The sequence below is a fragment of the Rattus norvegicus genome, chromosome 4, assembly GCF_021556685.1.
Source record: "Rattus norvegicus strain SHRSP/BbbUtx chromosome 4, alternate assembly SHRSP_T2T, whole genome shotgun sequence".
NCBI classification, from domain to species: Eukaryota; Metazoa; Chordata; class Mammalia; order Rodentia; family Muridae; genus Rattus; species Rattus norvegicus.
Window position 1 is genome coordinate 112,099,012 of NC_141537.1, and position 23,324 is coordinate 112,122,335.

General features: G+C 37.8%; 1 protein-coding gene and 1 long non-coding RNA gene across 3 annotated transcripts in view; one reads left to right on the forward strand and one right to left on the reverse strand.

The window, feature by feature from the left end:
• Positions 1 to 210: 210 nt before the first annotated feature.
• Positions 211 to 23,324, forward strand: part of LOC102556035 (uncharacterized) — a 68,588-nt gene continuing 45,474 nt past the window's right edge. The window contains exons 1-3 of one of the 2 annotated variants that reach the window (XR_015687239.1): positions 211 to 382; positions 21,712 to 21,792; positions 22,674 to 22,883. This is a non-coding gene — a long non-coding RNA (uncharacterized LOC102556035). Of the gene's footprint in view, positions 383 to 21,711; positions 21,793 to 22,673; positions 22,884 to 23,324 lie in introns of those variants that run through there. The other variant, XR_015687238.1, reaches the window with a different exon arrangement.
• Reg3g (regenerating family member 3 gamma) lies at positions 8,251 to 10,806 on the reverse strand. Its single transcript, NM_173097.1, has 6 exons — positions 10,787 to 10,806; positions 10,430 to 10,510; positions 9,759 to 9,877; positions 9,424 to 9,561; positions 8,721 to 8,844; positions 8,251 to 8,541 (listed from the first exon to the last, which is right to left on the reverse strand). The coding sequence occupies exons 2-6, from the start codon at positions 10,503 to 10,505 to the stop codon at positions 8,474 to 8,476; spliced, it is 525 nt and encodes a 174-aa protein (NP_775120.1). The 5' UTR covers positions 10,506 to 10,510; positions 10,787 to 10,806; the 3' UTR covers positions 8,251 to 8,473.

Genomic DNA, 23,324 nt, shown 5'->3' on the forward strand with positions numbered 1-23,324 from the left:
TCATAATTGTTTCTTACATGAAGTTTATGGAAAACTTATTTCTGAGAAAGAAGCTCAGTCTATGACCAGTTATCTATCTTTGATTTGCTATTTTCCTACAAAGTGAGTTCCTATGCTACCTCTACACCCGAGAGTTCTGGATTCTTTAGAATCCCTAGAACTGTTCTTGGACTTGTGATATCACCCATTCTGGGCTGCTCCCTTAATTCCTTTCAAGGCTCAACTCTGTATTTCATATACAAGATGGCTTTGGTTTTATTTTAGGAAAAATCTGAAGGGAAGGTATTTGTAGTGGAAGGAACAGAACAACAGAATGAGGAGAATGTTAATGAAACAGTAGCACAGTCCCCGGAGACCAAAGTGCCAGTGGCTTTTGTTTAAGGTAATAACCAGTTTTCTACCTGAGTGGTTTCTAAACACCACAGAAACTTGGCGTGGAACAGGGATGCTTTCAGATCTAAGGAACAATAAACAGCTTGTGTCGACTTTGAAACACTTTCAAGTACTGCAGCTTCCCCACCAGAGGGCAGTTCATTTGGAGCTCCATCATTGCAGGAGCTATGAGCTTGAGGCTGGCACAAGTACTGTGCCAGCTGTTCACACTTCAAACACAGACCTAGAAAGTGGCTGGGATCCCCTGGAGGAAAAAGAATCTCTGGCTTCTTTGTGTTGGTGAGCTTTCCTGAGTTTTACTTAAGGATGGTCTGGCACTGCTGGGTGGAAAAGCAGATGGGACATGGTCTGCAGAGCCCAGCTGATGGGGGTGGAGGGTGTAAAGGATGCCAGGAATCTAAGTGGTGACATAATGCATTTAGTAGGCTGCTAGCATGTACACATTGTGTTTAATTACCCATTTTGCAAGTCACAAACATATGCTCTGTCAATTATCATTGCTTTCAAGGTATGCTATTATCTATTATGTGCTTTAATGAAAGAGTATGTGCTCTCTGAATGAGTCCTGCTTATACTCAGCATATTAACATTATATATTACCTTTATCCCTTTTGTTCATGCCCATCATCCTCTGCCTGTCCCCTACAAATAGGCATTTTAGAGACACAAAGGAAATCTGATTTTGTCCTGAGTCCCTTAGTGTGAATTCAGTAGGGAAATGGGTCAGAGAAGGATTAACAACCAAAGGAATCAAACTGGGAAAGAGGATAACATTTGAAATGTAAATAAATAAAATATCCAATTAAATAAAAAAGAACAATTCTATGCCTTTTTGTATTCTATTCTTCTACAATGGAAATTATTTTCTTCATTCTGTTCATATTCATACAATGGAAAACATACAGATCAATAAAGCAGAATACAGAGACCCAAAATAAACTTTGACATACATCATCAAATGATTCTTAGCAAGGGTACTACAAAACAATGGTGAGAAGGGCTACTCTAGTCAACAAATGTTACTGGGAAAACCAGATTGTCCACAAGCTACAGGCTGAAATTTGGAGTTCTATTCCACACTGCACACACACACGCACACACACACGCATGCACGCACACATGAATGCACGCACGCACGCACACGCACACGCACAATCTTAAAATAGATTAAAGATGTAGCTACTGAGTATACATGACAAAGGCGAAGTCAGGACTGGGCATTGGTTCTGAGGCAGAGTGCTAACCCAGCATAGCTAAGGCTGTGGGTTCAATTCTCAATGCCAGAAGAGGCAAAAACAGGCAAGCATTCTGTTTATATTTATTAAGCACTCACTTTTTTAATGTACAGATTGGTTGGACTGATTGTAGAAAAATGGGCTTATGTTTATCTGCCATTTTGTTCTTTCATAAAATTGTATTAAAAAATTAGCAAGCATCACGTGCATGGAGAATTGAGACTGTAAAACTGGATCATTATGTGAAAGGGATTAAAATGCTTCACCAAATTAGAATTTCTCTTTTCAATGTAACATAATAATAATAACAAAATAATATTAATAATAATAATGATTATTATTATTATTATTATTATTATTATTATTATTCCCACCATTTCCTGACTGTTTGTCTGGACCTGGGACAGTCTCTTTGCATCTAGCTTAAAGTGAAAAACAGCTTTTAACATTTTAGAACAAATCATTTTTTATTTTGTTTTTGAGTAAGCATCTTAAATAAGTGCCCTTATCTCTTCCACACACACATGCACGTGTACACACACAGCATCACTACTACCACCACCAACACTACTACCCGAAACCAAATAGGGTACCTTATGTATCAATAAGAATTAATAGATAGGGGGTTGGGGATTTAGCTCAGCTTCGAAAAAAAGAAAAAAAAAAGAATTAATAGATAGACATACCATAGGGAAAGCCAACCATTTGTAGAGAGATACAACTCTGCATCAAAATAACAAAGGAAAGCCCTGAATCACTTTATTTAAACTACAACATATCATCAGTTTACAATTGAAGTAGGATTTTAATCCAACACAGTTTAATGCAAGGTTAAAAAAGGCCTTGCTGCATTGACTTGGATAGCTAATACACCAGTCAGATGTATTCTCTCCAAAATTAACCATTTTTTAAAAAGACAATTATTCTATATCATATTAAGAAACTACTGTACTTATCTTTCCTTTGTAGGGGCAAACATTCTCACAAAAGGCATAAATCAACTGAGTTCCAATGCCAGGATTATCTATGGCAAGAGAATCTTATCTTGTACTCAAAGTGTTGTTATGGGATTCAGTCTTATTTGAAGGCTGAATAGTGTATGCCCAATCTCAAATGCGCTAACACTGGGTGTGAGTGTGTGTGTGTGTGTGTGTGTGTGTGTGTGTGTGTGTGTGTGTGTGTGCACATCTAGTCTATGCATACGGATGTCAAAAGATAACCTGTTATTGATTCCCAGATCATCTTTTGCAAAAGAAGAAAGTGAGCAGAATAGTTTTGTGACCTCATCATAGACATGGAAACATTTTTTAATGTTTTCTTGGTTAGAACAAATCCACCAAGGGTGACCTTGAGGCAGTTGTAATACCAAAACAAGAAAAAACTTGAAGCTCTTTATAATGCTTCAAAGATTCCTTGAAGCCTGTAGTTAAATTGTAGAAAGCAAGCATATTCAGGAAATCTTGGCAGCTTAAAAATTTAAGTAAGTGCACATACTTAGAACAATTTGGTGGTGAAGTTACATATAAGCAATGACCACTGAAATTTGTTTCCACTGAGGGGACCCTCCCCAACCTTCACTAGGAATCTCTCTCTCTCTCTCTCTCTCTCTCTTGCTCTTGCTCTCGCTCTCGCTCTCGCTCTCTCTCTCCTCTCCGTATTCAGCATTCTATTAGCCTACCACAATCATAACCATGGCACAAGGTCCCAGAAGCTTGGGGGGAGGTTCTCCCGTCTTCACTTTTAGGCTTTTATTGCAAAATCTATACCAGCATCATCTTACAGAGCAGCACCCAAACGTTTATGAGTAGAAAGATAGGGACAGCTTGCTTAGGAAGCCACATGAAGTGGTAGGGGTAAGGGACCTTCAAATTCTAGGTTTCATTTATTCTTGCAAATTGCTCTTTGCAACACACATTCCTGGTTTTCTAGTTAGCTTGGGGGCCACAGTTTGGAACCTCTTCTATTTACATACTGTGTGCTTTCATTTGCACGTTTTTGTACCTGACTTCTGTGAGATGAACGGCAATCTTCCACTCAGAGGAAATATGGCTAGAATAAACATATTTAGTTTCCTAATTTATGTTCTTTAATTCCTTCTTTTCTTTCACACGAACAACTTTTTTCTTTTTATTTCCTAGAACTACACTGTAGGTTGGCCCAAATCTTCCCCTACTGGTCGTTTATTTAATTCACCTATTGTTACCTCAAAGTTTCTGTGTTATTTTGAATGGAATTCAAAGGTTTAGCTGGTATTCACGCTAAGAATGTTTTCTGGGAACGCTGTAGCTCAGTGTAGTGTGGTAGCATAGCACACAGAGCACCCTGCCTTCAATTTTCAGCATAGTAAACCAGAAATCACAGAAGCCTTCGCTGCAAGAAATATAATTTCGTATCAATAATATCTACTTATGATGACACAATTGTAACAAAAACTTCACACAGAATAGTTTTGTAACTTTACTCAATAAAATGTAACTTTTATATTCTAGCCTTTTTACTTAGAGAGTTATCTTAGGCATTATTCACAGACTTGACTTATTGGTGTTAACCATCACTAAGCTAAAGTCGTGTAAATCAGTAATCAGTATTTTATACAGTGTTTTAACTTTATTGCTTTCTTTTATTTTCAGAACATATATTTTCATAACAGTATATTTTCCACTTGTAATATCACTCACATGTGGCTCCTTATGTTTAAGTTGGCTGACTATAAATTCACAAATTTTATAGATTTTTTAAAAAAATGATTATTTCTATTTTGTGAATTATTTCCCACTGATTTTACGTTTTCCGTTTCAGTGAGTTTTGTCTTACCCTTTCTCCTCTGCTTATTTTACTATTTCATTGCTTGCTTCTTTTGTTTCCTCAGAATTAGCTTAGATTGTACTCACAATAGTTCTCAACCTCTGGGTTGCAAACCCTTTGAGTATCAAATAACACTGTCACATAGATTGCCTAAGAGCATCAGAAAACACATATAATCACATTATCATTCATAATAGTGGCAGAATTACAGTTATGAAGTAGCAACAAAAATTATTTTATGTTTGGAGTCACCACGACATGAGGAACTGTCTTAAAGTGTCGGAGCATTAGTAAGGTTGAGAACCACTACATTATAGGTACTAGATCTTTGTTCTTTTCTCATGCATTTCTCTAGCATTATCAGATTGTCCCTAAGCACTGGATTTGCAGTACACTTCATGCTTTAATGCATTGTATATTCATTTTTCAAACTAGTATAAGCTCTCCTGTGTGTTCTCTTTTCCATGTATTAGTTACAAGTGTCCACTTTCATCTCCAAAATTATTGAGATTGCTCTATTATGATTCTGGTTTTGCCTTGACTTTTAATTCCATTTGAGATGATAAAATATTTTGTATTATTCATCCATTTTCATATTTATTAGCAATTTGACATAACATGAAGACTGTTTCATTTAGACTTGAGAAGGATGTGTATTTTGCAACTACCTAAAGTATTCTTCATTTGCTGTGTCTTACATTGTACTAGGATTGCTTTATAATTCTCTACATATCCTAGGTAAGCTTTGAACTACCAGTAGCTCTCCTGACTCAGCCTTCTAAACACTGGTATTATAGATATGTGCCACCATACCAATCCTGGCTTGCTTTTTTCTATTTCCTTCTTTTTTAATAATTTATTTTTATTAGATATTTTATGTATTTCCATTTCAAATGTTATCCTCATTTCCCTCTCTCTCATACTCCCTCCTCCTGCTTTTATGAGGATGCTCCTATTCCCACACACCGACTCCAAATCAGTGCCCTCACATTACCCTACACTGGGGAAACAAGACTTCACAGGACCAAGGGCTTTTCCTCCCATTGATGCTGGACAATGCCATCCTCTGCAACATATGTGCCTGGAGCCGTGGATCTCTCCATCTGTACCCATTGGTTGGTGGCTTAGTCCCTGGGAGCTCTGGTGGGGTCTGGTTGGTTGATATTGTTGTTCTTCCTATGGGGTTGCAAACCCCTTCGTCTCCTTCAGTCTTTTCTCTAACTCCTCCACTGAGGACCCCTTGTTCAGTCCAATGGTTAGCTGCAACCATCCTCATCTGTTTAAGTAGGGCTCTGGCAGATCCTCTCAGGAGACACCCATATCTGGCTCCTGTCAGCAAGCACTTCTTGGCATCAGCAATAGAGACTGGGTTTAGTGGCAGCATATGGGATGGGTCCCCAGGTGGGCAATGTCAAGCATATTAAGTGGACTGATTATACTGGTCAAGTTAATTATTTACTTCCAAGTATTTTTCCTGCTGACCTATCTATTATAGAAATAACGGTGTTAAAGTGTTAAGGTATAAGTTGTCCCCAACATAAAATAGTTAAGTTTAATATCTTTTGACTTTGTAAATATGCAAAACCTTATATAGTCATTAATAAATACACCTGCAATGTATTCCTGGGCAATTAATTGTCTATGAAACTCTAAGAATACCTATAAGTGACAAGTAACCCTAGGAAAATAGTAAACGATACTTACTTCAAAGCATGCTCTGTCCTACTAACCTATGGTATTTGATGAGCTAGATGAAGTCAGATCAATTTGAATTGCTATGTTAGTATCTTACAGCGTATTTAGCAAAAGCAGCTCTGCTATAGGATCTATAGGAGTATTCTATTTCTACCGAAGCCCTGAAAAGTTTTTGCCTCATTGCTTTGTGGTTCTGCTCTCAGGCACATCCTCATAGAGAACTGAGCACCTTTAAGATTTTTCAAATGGTTCTCTTGATTCTCAATAATGTGCCGTTTTCTGAAATTGGACTTGGCTAAATTTACTCCAGTATATCTTTTTAATAATACCATGGCTTACCTTTCTCCACCCTTTTCCTTTTTTAACAAATGAATTTAAACTGACAGTCCTATGAGAAGCTGAGGAAGAGGAGGGTATACCCACAGGAAGCCCAGCAATTCAACTAACCTGGAACCACAAGATCTCTCAGACACTGAACTCTGAACCAGGCATCATACACTAGCTGATAAGAGGTCTTCAACATACATGCAGCAGAAGACTGCTTGGTCTGGCCTCAGTGAGAGAAGATGCACCTAAACTTGGAGAGACTTGAGGCCCCAATGGAGTCTGAAAAGTGGGAGTGGGATGAGCACATCCTCTTGGAGATGGGGGAGGAGTCCCATGGACCTCCCCAGATGGGTGTGGAGTTTCCTCTGACATAGGTTCTCAAAGCCTAGGCGGGTAAGGAGTCGGCGGTGACAAACAGAAACAAACACAGAAGCAGTTTGAATCTGAGTGTATTTTGCAACTTTCAAGTAGGGGTTTTTATACAGGAGAAACAGGTATTACAGTCCTAAAAGATATGTTCACTGAAGCAGTTACAATGAACAATTATCATAATCATCAGACACAAGGAATTATAAAATCATTCAGGTAATACAACTTCCAAAGAGTGGATTCAAAGAATCAATTACAAATGAAATAAATGTTATTATCACTTAACAAAATAAAATACAAAAAAGTCACTTATAGTTAATAACAAACTTCCAGGAGTGGATTCAAAATGTCTTCACGGGCACTTGGTTAATGATCCCTAGATCCTGAACAAGTTAATAAACTTCCATGGGTAATCTCTAACATCTAATGTCTGTCTTACTAAAAATGCTCGAAGTTCAATTTAAAACTATACTTAAAAATAATGCTGTCCATACCAAAATGTCAGAGCCCACCTCAATTACACATGCATAGCCATATGAGTTTAATATTTTGTCAGAAGGATTTTCATCAAAGTACTATTTTATAATTATATGATTATGAGGCAAGGCATTGGATATCTTGGAGAAAAGGTCATGATCAGTGACCCCATTTCAAGGCGTGGCTTTTTATCCAATTTTCTTGCTTAAAGTCTCAACTATGGTTATCAGGAACATTTCATAAATATAGAAAAGGAAATAGAAGAAGATAAAATAGACTGCCATGAGACCTACAGCTCAATATATTCCTCTGGCTAGAGAGTTCCACAACCAGTTCCAGGAGACCTCCTTCTTTTGGAATCAAACGCTTCAGTTTCTGTGGAACTTTTCGCACAGAATCTACTGGGGTTGGTATGGCAGAGGAGGAATAGGATAAGAAACAGTTGAAGGGCAGACTGAGAGGGGGATAATGACTGGACTGTATTAAAGATAGAATAATAAAAAATATAATTAGCTGACCCACATAGACACAGACACAGACACAGACACAGACACAGACACACACACACACACACACACACACACACACACACACACACTCACCCCACATACTGCTCTTTATGACACTTTCACATATGTAATTCATGTACTTTGTACACAGTTGCCATTTTTCATCTTCTGTCTACTATCACTGATTCCTTTCTTCTTTCCTATAATTCCCCCTCGATTTTCATTTTTTAAGCCATTTTGTGTATGTGGACCAGTAGGTTTAATTAGAACTCTGTACAGGAGCATGAGAAACACCTTATAGGACCCTGAAAACTCTAATTGTAGTTACATTAATGAAGAAAATGTCTCTCTCTTCCCCCGTTAAAATCCAGTTCTGCTTATCTCTTTCCTTTAACTGATATATTTTGTTCATTTACCAAGTAACTAGAGCACAAGGAGATATGAGCGTGAGTTATATATTTTATTATTGTGCTGTGAGATCTCAGGCCACAGTACACACAGAAGAGCCTCAAATGAGAGGAAGGAAGGGGCAGATGAGGAGAAAAATAGGAGGTCAGATGTTGACTGTGAGGAGAATATTCTTTTTGTTGTTGTTGTTGATCTTCCCATTGGGGTTCTTGATTTGGTGAGGTATATATCAACACATGGTGTCATCTCTGTACTCTAGGCCTTGAACTTGCAGACATATGGCAATTCTGAGATACAATTATTCTCTCTCCACCTCAGAAATCCTGCAGACACAGAAGAGTAAGAGGTCTAGATGTTAGGGTCATTGCAACATCTTTACCAGTGTCTCACCTCAAGGGAAGGAGAAACAAAGGGAGGAGAGACATGAAAAAAGGAAGAGAGGTCAACAATTGAAAACAGTTAAAAAGCATTGGATTTCAGAGAGGACTGCCCTCTGGCTTACCTGAGGCTCGTGTCAGGGTCCCACAGTGACTTCCAGAGACAGAAGAAGGATTCGTCTCCCAGTTGAAGTAATTCATCACATCAGCATTACTCCACTCCCATCCACCTCTGTTGGGTTCTTGGCCCTAGAATTGGGGCAACCATGGGAAAAAGGTAGCCATTAAAGCTCTGCTTACATGATCTCTTACTGGCAATAGCTGATACCTATGTTCAACACCATGAAAATTGATCTATTCTTTCAGATACTGCAAAAAATTCAACCTGAATGTCTCCCTCCTATTACCAGTTGCCTAGTGATAATCACAAATTCTTTAAACCCAGAAAAAATAACATAAACCTTGAGGAATATAGCCCACTATGCTACATGTTCCTGAACTTCAAGACACCTGTAGATTCTGTGAAGAACAAAGGCCGATATCTTCCCTTTTGTGTTCTCTCAAAATCTTGAGTACAAACACCCACAATCCCAGAAAAGAGATTTCAAACCTTCACTGAGAAAATTTGTAAAGGCCGTCCATAGTCACATGGACTTCATCTGAAGGCTAGGGACCTTCACAGAACTCAGGGACTTTTCTTTTGCCCCAGTTACAATCCATAATACTGTCTCTAGATGCAATGGGAGGTTTTCTCATGGAAACAGAGCAAATGAGATTGGGAACAGAATCAGTGAGAGTGAAATCTGTTGGGAAGATATGGTATCTCACCAGTGTTGGATCATGGAGCCCAATCCACACGTTTTGGCCACTGTTACCACTGCTTTTAATCAAGGAGGACACAAAGGAAGCTTCAGATCCACTGAGCACAGACACAAGGTGTCCTGATGGCCTCTTCTGGCAGGCCAGCTAGGTAAGAGGGACAGAATGAGTGACAGACTGAAACTTCATTAGCTAACAGTAAACAAATGTAGATGGTAGGGGTAATGAATGAAAGACAGGAGTTCATTGTGATTCTCAAGGAACCATGGAAATTGGAGTCCACTTCTTTTGAGACTGACAGGTACATCCCATTGTTTCCCTCCTCCACACCCACAAGCACTCACATCTGCATCAAACCAAGATTTGGATACACTAAACAAGGCATAGCAATAGGAGCCATAGGCACGCGAGCCCTTGGGGCAGCTGATACGTGAAGTGGGCACATCTTCCTTGGCATCTTCACCTGGGGTGGAAGGAGATAAAGAAAGCAAGGCGGTGAAATGGATAGGAAGGTCCATTTAGCAAAAGTTGATGAGGCCTGCCTTTTGAGATTAAGTCAAGAACACAGAGTATCAGAGTATAGACTACACAGAATACAGAACACCCTTTCTCTCTAACAGTCATCTGAGTCTTGAGATTGACCTACTTTATTGGAAATTTTATTCTTCTAATTTCATGTTTCACTCTTCTCATATTATTCATAGATTCCAAATTCCAGGGCTGTCAATTTCTAAATTGACTCATCCAGTCCTTCTTTTTCTCAACAGTTCATTAATGACTTCCACACATTCCTTCAACCCACCAATTAAAAGGAACCTCTTTCATTTCAGTAATGGACTGACATGATCCTGTCCATCATTAGTGACTTAGTGTCAAGCAGGAGGACAGTTATGTGTCAGACTGTTATCTGATGTGAGGCTCTCTTCTTATTTACCACATGAGTCTCTGCAGAACCTTCCTTTACTTTTTGGCTAGGGACACTCATGGGACATTTACTGGACACTTGAAATTTTACCTTGCACCTGAGATAAGAGCATCAGGCTGGACAGCAGCATCCAGGACATGGTGGTGAGGGCTACACGAGGCAGCATCTTGTCTGTGAAGAAGAAACAACCAGGTCATGGTGTGAGAATATGGTCTAGAGAGGACATGTTGAGAAGAAGAATCTGTTCTGTCTCCTTTGACTAACTGTAGGAAACACTAATTTTCACTCCATTTCTCTCCTTTATTGTGGAATGAAAAGAAAACATCTTATTCCCTTCCCCTGAAAACTCCCCAGAAAGCCTGTGCTGATTCTCAGAGTCCTCTGTTCTGTGTGGACAGGTACCCTCCTGTGGTACAATGGGTGAGCCCCTACAAAGCTCCTACTTACCTGTCTTGTGAACCTGGGATGATTTGTCAGGACTGAGATGACAGCTTTTATAATAGGATTGAAGGGAGGGACACCAAAATGAGTAAGCACAATGCTCATACAAGTCAGGGAGGTGGGTGGTGCTTGGCATGGACTCTAGGGGGTTCCCATCAAAAGCACAAATTTCTTCCCGGTAAAGACTGTAAACTGTTACGTGTGTGGCCCTTTCCTGTTAGCAGTCCTGATGTATTGTCAGGTATGGGTGCAGTTTGAACTTTCTCCACCCTCTCCCAGATACTTTGTTCTGGGAAACTTAAGATAGTGATAGCTGGGCTACAGATTAGGCTGTGACAACATTTTCAAAATATTCTAACTTGGATTTACTGAAGAAAATAAATATTAGCTGGGTACTTTTTTTATACCACAAAAAAGAAGTTGTTACTGTAGATTCACAGGTATATTTCTTGGTACTTTGCTTTGTAAGATTTAAAATATATTAATGATTAAATTTTTAATTAGTTAGGAATTATAACAATCGATGATGGTGGTAAAATAGTTGAAAAAATGGAAAAGTTTAAACCAAGGAGAAAATGTCTAAACTTTGTACCAAGACTTGTAGGAACCTTGATAATAATCGTTTGAGTTGATATTTTAGCTGAGGTTTCAAGGAACAGTGGTTGAATGGACTTGCTTTCCTACTGACTCTTTGTGGGAAGGTTGAGAGACAAGGCCTTGGTTTACTGTAATTCTGAATTGTCCACTTGATGTTCAGAGTCTTGTCCTTAAACTTTAATCAAGCATTCATGGGTCTTTTAGAATCTCTTAGAATGGTTTTGATGCAATTATCATAACTATACTTAAGTGCTGCATGTGATGATTTTATGGTACCAACACTTGTGTTCATGAAGTTAAGGAAATTGTAGATAAACAGAGTGTGCCTTAGCATTAATTCAGCCAGGGTCTTTAACTTGTGCTCATCACTGATGAATGTTCAGGCAGAAACGAGTTAACATTTCATATTAGAATGACCTTGAACTATATCGAACAAAGAAGATAATTAATGTTAAGAAACTTTATCATTTAAATACTTTAAAAAACTAGTCCATGAGGACTAATTGTTGTCCTGAGGTAAAGCAAGGCTTAAATGACACAACACAAATGATTTTCAAAATATGTGGACATTTAACAACATGCTTTAAAAAAGCTCAAATAGAACTGGTCAAACATTCAATATTTATTTATTCATTTACATCCCAAATGCTGTCCCCCTCCATGCCCCCTCACAGAATATCTTCTCCATTCCCCCTTCTTTTACCTCTGAAAGAGTGGGTCCCCCAAAATATCCCCCTACCCTGGCACATCATATGTGCCACGGGTCTCTGTCCAGCCTGAGTATACTCTTTGGTTAGTGGCTCAGTCTCTGAGAGCTCCCAGGGGTCCATGTTAGTTAACATATTGGCCTTCTGTGGGGTTTCTAACCCCTTCAGGGGATAGATACTTCCCTCAACTCTTCCATTAGGGTCCGTAATCTCTGTTCAATGTTTGGCAGTGGGTATTTGCACCTGTTTCAGTCAGCTTGTGAATAGAGGGCAGTAATGCTAGGCTACTGCCTGTAAATGACTAGTGTTACAAAAATTAATAATGTAAATAATATTGATAATTTGAGAATAATTGTGTATGTAAAGTTTTGTGGGAGGAAAATAATTTGAGAAGTTGTAATTATTACAGATGCAACCACTAAAATAAAAGTGTGAATTCAAACAATTAAGAAAATAAAATAACAAAAATTCAATATTTGAGGGAAATATATGGGAAGTCCATTATGTAAAATACATTAATACATTTAGATTCTTTTTTTTTTTTTGGTTCTTTTTTTCGGAGCTGGGGACCGAACCCAGGGCCTTGCGCTTCCTAGGCAAGCGCTCTACCACTGAGCTAAATCCCCAACCCCCATTTAGATTCTTATATGGAAAAATTCGATGGAAAAATAATAATTATGAGATTATGGGTAAAATGTGAACATTTGACAAAGTTAAGGTGTTATGTATTTACATGTTGACATGAAAATGGAAACCATATTACTTGAGATACTTTTATCATTTTGAGCTTAATACAATACTTATAAGTGATATATGATTCACAAACATACATTATGATATAGTCTACTGTGTTAGTCACAAAGATTGGGGTTTTGATGAAACAAGGGGCAATAATGGGAGCATGCTATCTCTTAGCAACAGACATGTAGAAAATCAACATGCTGTGCTCTTTCAATTTCTACGAATTTTTTCATAAAATGTTGGTTTAAAGGGAACATAGGGAGAAGAAGAAAACTGAGAACTGAATTGAGAAAGAAATTGAAAAACCAATTTCTCTCAAGAGCCTGTATGAAAATATACAACAAATGAAGAGAAAGAATTAATCTCAGAAATGCAAATATAGTTTCATCAGGAAGAATCATTTTTCTTTCTATCATATTGAGAAACTTAACCTTAAAGGATAATTTTAGAAAGAAAAAAATGTACTTAGTAATATCTAACCTTTATTAATGAGTTATGAAAGTTGGTAATAAAGTGTACATATTAGTACTTCAATAGAATAAAAAAAACTTCACTGACACAAAAATCAAAACACTAAAAATGTTCCCTTCAAAACCAGGAACCTAAGTTTCCCTTATAATTTGATTCAACAGTATTGGATTACATAAAGCATAATTTTCAAAGAAAAAGAAAATTAAACAATCAAAAATAAATAGAGCTATAAGCATTTGTACAAATGTTCCAATTCCACAAAGAATAAAGCATTGAACACTCTAAATTAATCATTAGAGCTAATAAAAGAATTTAATAACCATGAAAAATACTTTCAAAATATAAATTCTAATTAAACACATATATTTTAGCAACAGAGTTAGAAAAGGTGTTGTTAGAAATAGCACCAGTGTTTTCCTTTTTATTAAATATAGACTCTTTTCTCTTACAATACAATCTGAATAGTTTCCTCTTCCTCTATTCCTACCAGTTCTTCCATACCTTCTCTTCTCCAGATCTACTCCCTTTCTGCCTTTCATTAGAAAACATAAGGCTTCTAGGAGATAACAATGCATAACAAAATAAAATATATTAAGATAAAACAAAAGCCACCATAACAAAAGCCATCATATCATAATTTGAATAGGAGAAAAATAAAATAGCCACAAGAGAAGGCAGAAGAATCAGAGATTGATTTGGTCACAGACTAAAAAGTCAAATAAAAACTAAACTTAAAAGCTATAGTATAGAGAGGATATATATATATATATATATATATATATATTTATATATATATATATTATGCAGGGGAACTGTTGCAGATGGATGTAAATAAACCTTGCGATTACTGATTCCGTTTTTGTGAGTTTCTACGAGTTGTTTATAGATACTTGATATGGTGTTCCTCATTTCCACTATCTCCCCAAGTCCTTCTGCCTCCTCCGTCATGGGCTTGGTTCCTTGAACTCTGAGCTCAGAATTCCACATCAAATTCCAGAGGACTTTTATAAAGACATCTAGTTCAGAGCTGTGTGTTCCCAGAGGTCTTGCTCTCCCTCTCCTTGTCCCTCTCCGTACCTCCCACCTTCCTTCTTCCCTCCCTCCTTCCTTCCCTCTCTCTCATCCTCTGTCTCTCTGTCTGTTCCTGTATTCTGTCTCTGTATCTCTCTGTCTCTCTGTCACTCCATCTCTCTCTCTCTCTCTCTCTCTCTCTCTCTCTCTCTCTCTCTCTCTCTCTCTCCTTCTCTGCATAATGTTTGGTGGTGGGTATCTGTATTTGTTCCCATCTGCTCAGGAGTAAGGGCCTCTGATGATGTCTGATAAAGCAGTGATTTATCCATATAACAGAATGTCATTAAGGATGATTTTTACTTTCCAATGCACTAGGGCATGTATTTCAATCTTACCTATCTCTTTCCTCATTCCCTCCTTCAATTTCATCTTCTCTCCTTATTTTCACCTGATCCTCCTGTTCTTGCCACTCTAACCCCTACCCTGCCTGCCTCCCCTCCATGGAAACTTCTTAACTGATGACCAGTGTTAAAATCTAATACTTTGAAAGTTATAGGTCACAAATCACATATTCTATAGTGCTTGGTCCTCTTTCTGTCCCCACCCATTAAACATTTGTGCATCTATGAAATACCATTTGGATGCAGAAGAAAGAACTTCACTCAATTCCATTCAGAAATCTTCAAAACTCTCTACATAACTTAAATGTAAGGTAAATCAGAGGACAGTCTTCTCATCCCATACCTCCTCCCCCTCCCCATTTCAAAGAGGATGACCCCATCACTCCCCACCCTACCAGACCACCTCACTCCCTGGGGTCTCAATTCTCTCTATGATTAGGTGCATCTTCTCTCACTGAAGCCAGACCAGGCAGTCCTCTGCTGTATATGTGCCAGGGCCTCATATCAGCTGGGGTATGCTGCCTGGTTAGTGGCTCAGTGTCTGAGAGATCTCAGGAGTCTAGATTAGTCAAGTCAGTAATAAATGTAAATTTATCATGACCTTCCTCTTGAATCTCTCTGTGCAATCTTGCCTTTTTGTGTTTCTTTGATGACAGATTGTTGCAAAATGAACTTTCCCCAATGTTAGCAATGTTAGTGATTTGAAACAAGTTTTTTTTTTATTGAGTATTTCTTATTTACATTTTGAATGTTATTCCCTTTCCTGGTTTCCAGGCCAACATCCGCCTAACCCCTCCCCTCCCCTTCTTTATGGGTGTTCCCCTCCCCATCATTCCCCCATTGCCGCCCTCCCCCCAACAATCACGTTCACTGGGGGTGCAGTCTTAGCAGGACAAAGGGCTTCCCCTTCCACTGGTGCTCTTACTAGGATATTCACTGCTACCTATGAGGTCAGAGTCCAGGGTCAGTCCACGTATAGTCTTTAGGTAGTGGCTTAGTCCCTAGAAGCTCTGGTTGCTTGGCATTGTTGTTCATATGGGGTCTCGAGCCCCTTCAAGTTCTTCCAATTCTTTCTCTGATTCCTTCAACGGGGGTCCTGTTCTCAGTTCAGTGGTTTGCTGCTGGCATTCGCCTCTGTGTTTGCTGTATTTTGGCTGTGTCTCTCAGGACACATCTGGCTCCAGTTGGCCTGCACTTCTTTGCTTCATCCATCTTGTCTAATTGGGTGGCTGTATATGTATGGGCCACATGTGGGGCAGGCTCTGAATGGGTGTTCCTTCTTTCTCTGTTTTAATCTTTGCCTCTCTATTCCCTGCCAAGGGTATTCTTGTTCCCCTTTTAGAGAAGGAGTGAAGCATTCACATTTTGATCATCCGTCTTGAGTTTCATGTGTTCTAGGCATCTAGGGTAATTCAAGCATTTGGGCTAATAGCCACTTATCAATGAGTGCATACCATGTGTGTTTTTCTGTGATTGGGTTACCTCATTCAGGATGATATTTTCCAGTTCCAACCATTTGTCTATGAATTTCATAAAGTCATTGTTTTTGATAGCTGAGTAATATTCCATTGTGTAGATGTACCACATATTCTGTATCCATTCCTCTGTTGAAGGGCATCTGGGTTCTTTCCAGCTTCTGGCTCTTATAAATAAGGCTGCTATGAACATAGTGGAGCACGTGTCTATTTTATATGTTGGGGCATCTTTTGGATATATGCCCCAAGAGAGGTATAACTGGGTCCTCGGATAGTTCAATATCCAATTTTCTGAGGAACCTCCAGACTGATTTCCAGAATGGTTTTACCAGTCTGCAATCCCACCAACAATGGAGGAGTGTTCCTCTTTCTCCACATCCTCGCCAGCATTTGCTGTCACCTGAGTTTTTGATCTTAGCCATTCTCACTGGTGTGAGGTGAAATCTCAGGGTTGTTTTGATTTGCATTTCCCTTATGACTAAAGATGTTGAACATTTCTTTAGGTGTTTCTCAGCCATTGGGCGTTCCTCAGCTGTGAATTCTTTGTTTATTGAAACAAGTTTTTATTGTTTCACATGGTCTTCCAAGGTGACTGCATTTACCTTTTTGGTCTCTTTTGCAATCTCTAGAGCTCAGGCTACAAAAAGCCAGGTGGTGTGATGTTGTGTACTTGTAACCTCAGTGCTGGGGAAGCATGGATAGGTGGATCTCTGTGGCTCATTAGCCAAAAAGCTATGCCTCCTTGTTGAGTTCCAGGCCATGTAAGAGATAAGAAGGTAAATACCTGTGGAACAGCAGCTGAGATGGTATATCCTCCGCATACATGTATACCTGTCTGCCTGTACTGGTATACATGCCCTCTACTCACAGAAACCCAAAAGACAGGCAGACAAAAGGATTGACAGACAGACAGACAGAGATTATAAATCACATATTATCCTTTTTTCCATTTTCTTATGTCTAAATGTGTTTTTGTACATTTTCCTTCTAGTATATTAAGTCCTTTAATATTTATTCGATAATATATTTACTCATAATTATCTTAAACTCATAATGTATTTTAAGCTTTAAAATGAGACTTTGATATTATTTCCATAATTAAATGTATTATTTTGAGTAGTGACTTTATCACCGTTGGCATGTGTTTCTCAAATGTCTAATGAGATATTAGACACAAATTCTCTGAGGTACAATTCATCTGTTTTCTATTCTTAAGGAATAGTAGAATATCATGAATGTGGAACAGAGAGCCCCTGGGAAATGAGTTTGTTGTTCCCATGTTAAAATGTCAATCTATATGAAGAATAATTTCTTATTGTTCATTGAGGTCTTCTGTGGGAATCTGTGGAAATAGAAAATGATAGCAGAATTAGCCTGCAAGGGGAGCAATTACAGATAATTTTCACTGCTTTATTTTGAATTCACTTTTAGAAATAGCATTCTAAAACGAAAATACATTCTCTGGCCTTTCCTTGTAGCTTATGTAAACAAAATCTGCTTTAGAAAGTCATCTCATGGCAATGTAGATTAAATAACTTTATTCAAAGAGTCACTGTTTTCTAAGCCTTTGAGTTTATTCCCTAAGCGGCTTTAAAAGAAAGCCTACTTTGCATACACAATTTAGCATGGAAACTTGTACAGATATATTTGAATTACATCTAGGATCAAAATGCAGAATTTGCCCTCATGGTCAACTCTTAGATTGAAGTTTACTAAAAGGAAAAAAGGAAGTAAGAAAAAAGGAAGAAAAGGAGGGAGAAGGGCAAGAGGAACAGAGGGAGAGAATGAAGGAGGGAAAATAGGGAGGAAGAAAGAAGATCAGATAAAAACTCAGGGATGCTAGTTTCTTCAAGATATTGCATCTTGTTGGTTACTAAAACTCAAATGAAAATTTGCTCCATGGAGTTCACAATGAATGAGTTGAAGTAGCAAACCAAAAGTGACTTTCATAGAAAAAATTTCTTAGAAATATCTGGGATATTTAGGCTATTATCCCCGTGTCTCTCAGTGTCTTCTCATCATGTTCATATATTTCTTAGAAAAGAATTCAAATAATAAGATTCCATTATAACTGTAGGAAAATCAAGAATTAGGACATAAGCAAAATGCAAACACAGTCTTGTGAGTTATAAAAGGGTGATAAGAGAACCATGAATATACACTAAAGGGTAAAGAAAAATGTCATGGTGTGTCTCAGAGACAGATTTCACCCCAGAACACTGGAAAGTTCTTAGTAGAGTAGCATGAAGACACTCAAGACAAATCCAGGTGACCAAGGTTCTCTGAGGATGTACTGAGAAATACGAATTTCAGTATTCATGAAACTTTTGTAGTTAGGTCATTCTACCTGAGTAGGGAAGCCATGTTTGTTGCTGTAGGGTAATATGAGGTTGAGATTCCCCCCCCAAACATTCTAATTTGGAAATTGTCCAAGATATTATAGATCTTTTAAAAAAGTGGTAATACTTTATCAACCCATGGTATCCCGAAAATCTCTCAGATACCTATTTCATCCAACTGTGACACATGGCAGTCTAAATCCTAGACCAGCAGAAGGCACAGTGATTAAGGAATTGGACTTCAGGATAAGACGAGGTCTACTTCATGAGGTTAACGTGGAATCACGTAAAACAATGCATGCACGTCATTGATCATGGTGTCATAGTAAATAGAAGCTAATAATATTCTTAACACTGGCTCATGGTATAATCAGTGCTTAATTTTCAATGGAGAGAGCAACATTTGATCTGGAGTTTAGGTTATTGAAAAGAAGCCTCTCTGAATCAAGTTGTAGCTTAGTTATTAGCTGCAATCATTGTGATCTGTTCCTTAATCTTTAATAATGTTCCCTTGGGGGCAAGTGATCAGTACTTGTCTACCTCTCTTCATTCTCAGAATATACGTAAGTGTAGTGAAATTATATTAATTTTTATAAAGGAGTTTAGATGTTACTCATTAAGGAATTTTCTTTTTAAGATTGTTGTCAAAGAATTATAGGACTAATTTGTGAAAAACTTCAATAACTCCTATTTATTAAGCACTAATTTTGTGCTAGCCACTGTGCTCATAACTCTACACACATTAATGAAACACCCAAATTAACATTAGGAAACAACTATTCACACCTTCGTTTTTCACACAAAGGAATGCAAATCTGGAGTGACTGGGTAATCTTGTCATAGATTGGAAGAAGTAGCATTGAAGGTCAAAGTGATTCTCAGCTCACTACCGCCAGCTTCCTCTGAGGGCAGAAGGAGAAGGGAAGATGTAGGTGTATTGGATTTTGCTATAAACCCTTTATTGCTACATGAGGTGAAAGTAAAAGTGTCTTAAACATGTTTAATTTGCCATTGGATATATCTGACTTCAAGATGACTTAAGCATAGAAAATCAGAATCCTCTTATACATGGAGCGATTGAACACTCTGGGGAAATTTTGTGGCCAATAGTCCAGAGTGGATGTTTGCTAAGCCACATTACCTTAATGGACATTAAGAGGAAAAGTACTCAGTGGAGTCATTGGATATCCTTTACTTACTCAAAATACAATTGCACCAATATCTCTTTCTTAGGAAAAGATAGATATTAGTCCTCGTCTTCCTGTAAATTGTATGGATGCTTTAAGTTCCAGCCTTTCTTTAATTTAAGCTATTGTCTCATTTATTCATATGGTCCACTAGTTTTCTCTATCTTTAAATTATCCTGGATATTATGAAGGGCAGGTGTTATCTGTGTACTACAGTGAATGAACACAGGAAGACAGGAGGCACATGCCTTAGGTCTAGGCAACACTACATGTCAGAGCCTATGTAGGATATGCAATGAAGAATCCCAGTGAGTTCTTTCTTAGAGATATTGCACACTTATTATTTCATTTCAGTTAGGATTCTTCAGGCATTCATAAACCATGAATTAAATAATAAAAAGGACAAATTGTTTTCCTAGTTGGTAATATTAAAACTCACCTCAGTAGACAGATTTATTAATTTTAGGACATCTTATTTGCTTTCTCCTAATGGAATTTTCCACAGGTGATTGTTTAGTTGCTTTTTCTGAGTCTCATGTAGAGTTTAAATATTTTCTTTTATAAATATATGTACTTTAAGGAAGATTGGTGCAATTTATTTTTGAAAACAAATAGAAATTGCTCCAAATAATTCTTATAGTAGGAATGTTAGACTGACATTTTGGGGGAATTTTCTAGGCATGTTTAGGTTGTTATTTGTATACATATAAGCCCAAATCTATGCAAATACGGGTTCCATGTGCTGGTTATGCTTTGAGGAAACACTTGTTCTTGGAGTGTTCAGCCATTGTCTCTCCCTATAAGTCTTCCAGTTCTAGGCATTATAAGAGAATGATTTCAGCATATTCTGAGAAGCCATTCTGGATTTGGGAGATAAGAGACATCATAAAACACTACAGAGAAGAAAACATACAGACTACAGCCCTCGAAACCTATGAGAGTGATTCTAAGGGGTGGGTATAAGACAAAGTCCATGAGAAATAACTGTCTTCACCAAATGGAAGACACTGAGGGAGGACTGGAACCATCCGGGCATCTGGAATTATTGTTGACATTGAAGAAATTCTGGGGCTGTAATAAAGGAAGTCTCAGTATTCTTACGGGAAGGTATCAGGAGAGTCATTAGGGTTATATTTTGTTTGCTGGACTTTGTACCCACATAAACCACAAAGTCAAGGCTGATACTAGTGAATGTAGACTAAGCTAACAGAATGATTGAGAATCATTTGTCTCAAAAGCATAAAGGACCTAAGGAATTACTCCACCTTGGTATTAGCAAGGCATAATGCCATAATGTAGGAAAGTCAATGGAGTAAATGGAGGAAGCAGGAAAGACTGGTGAACCACTGAGATGTCACCACAAAACAAGAATATAGATAACATCATGGTACTAACTTCAAACTTATTTTCTTAGAAAATTGTATTCTTAGAAATGCAGTGAATATTTAGGCTTATGCTCTTATTCAATTTTAACAATTATTTTCCAACTGTTTCTCTGTATGGGCTAAGTGCTCATGTGTGTGGGTGTGTGAAGAGTGCTGAGGAGTGAGTCCAATCCCTGGAACTGTAGTAACAGCTGACTGTGAACTACCAAAACTTGGGCCCTTTGTAGTTTCTTACCTCCTACCCTGATGCATGTCCCCAGCTATACCTTTTTGTAAATGGTATTTTATGACTTGTTCAAAACAGCAGCAGAACTAAAGTTGATTTAGAACTACGTGAAAACATTTTCACATATAAACTTTTAAGTGGCACGTCATGTGCTAAACATCTATATTTGCCTTCCTAAGGGAAGATAGGACAACTCCATTTTCTCATTTATTAAAAGGAAATAATACGAGGAAGTTGAGTTGTTAAACATTTGTTCTCTAACTCCTCTGACTTTATGAATCTGACTTAAGCAAGTCAAGGTTTTACTTTTTAACCACTGGCTAGTTCTTCTGTTCTGGGACTGAACTTGTAGAGTGTATTTACCTCAGTAAAGCTTTTTTTTTCTTTTCAGCAAGCATGATTCAGATCTAAGCACTACTAATGGGGACTATGGATGTCCAAGAGCACTGCTTTGAAATAGAGAATGCAGCAGGTAAACCTCCAAGTGTTTGAGTTACTTTGTAGAACATCTGCTTACCTTGTTGCACTTAGCTTATACTTTACTTCCCCATGAAGAAAGCTTCACTGACAATGTCCATAAGGGAAGATTGCCTGTGGTAAATTAAGTAGTTTGGACTATGATTACGTACTTTATATATTCTTTTAATAAAGTGCTGAGTCTTAATCAAAGTCATGAAGAAAGAAAGACAAAAAGAATGTTTCTATGAAGACACGATTCTTTTAGCATGAAGAACAATATCAACATTCTCATTCTCAGTATACTGACTTCTCTCATAATGGAAAAGAAGCTTTTCTTTCATTTTCTTGTATAGTATGTGTATGCAGGCATTTGTGTGCCAATAATATTTATGTCAATATTTAATTTAACTGGACATTGGGAATGGATGACATATTACACTTATTGTACATACACTGAAATATTCTATGATTTCTTTCACACATTAAGTAGGCACACCCCCATATATACACACAAACTTGTATATGTAGAAGAATAGAGGATAGGAACAGACAGAGTTGACCAACTGGGAGAAAGAAGGGTCCTAGTTAGAAGTCGATAGGAGAAAGACCAGAGCCAAAGAGAAAGGTGGAGGCAGAGGAGCAGGAGGAAGAGTAGGAGGTTTCTGTAGTGGTTATTTAAAGACAAAGTGTTAAATTATTTAGCAAAGAAATGGAAAAGCTGTTCCCAGTTCCTTACACTGGTTGCATTCAGCGTCAACCTCATTTGCTTGGTGAATTTAATTACTTTAGAAATCATTTTGAAATTCATAAGTAATTCTTAAACAGTTCCCTTATCAGCTTTCCTTTTTTGTTTTCTTCTTCTTTCTTCCTTTCTTTCTTTTTTCTTTCTTTCAGTCTAAATGGCTAAATTCCTACATTCATCTGCTCATCTTCATTGTTTAAACCTCAACTATCTTGGAGCCAGGAATGGATATCACTCCAGAAGTAGGGATGACTCCCAACCTTAGTATCCAAAGAATGAAGGTTTGAAGATGTGGCAAGGGTCACCATCAAGGAGGAAGTAGGTCCCCGAGTATCCCTTTTTATAAAAGTATTGACTGTTAACGAGTTGGAGGATATTCTTAATATCTTGAGTCAACTCTTTCTAGACCTGTTATGTCCTTGATAGAGTACTTGCTCATGATGCCCATGGGCCAAGTTTCGGTATCTAGCCCAAATTGACAGAACTTATTCTAAACCTGTGTACCTCCAATGAGGAAGACTCTGTTTGACTGCTCACTCACACATGCTACTCATCCATTACAGTGGAACGATATGTCATAGATTTTTTGACTTTTTAGTAGAATAGCAATGGCTGGATGCTAACGTTAATGAGCACTTGTGTAAAGGCAGCAGCTGTTTGATGGAGAGATAACTGGAAGAACAATGAGAAGTATGTGATTCAGTGCTAGCAAGTTAGGAAAGTGGAGGATGATTTTAGGTGAAATAGCTGGGAGGTCAGTTCACGTAATTTTTTCCCCTGAAAAGGAATTCCTTTTGTCTGCT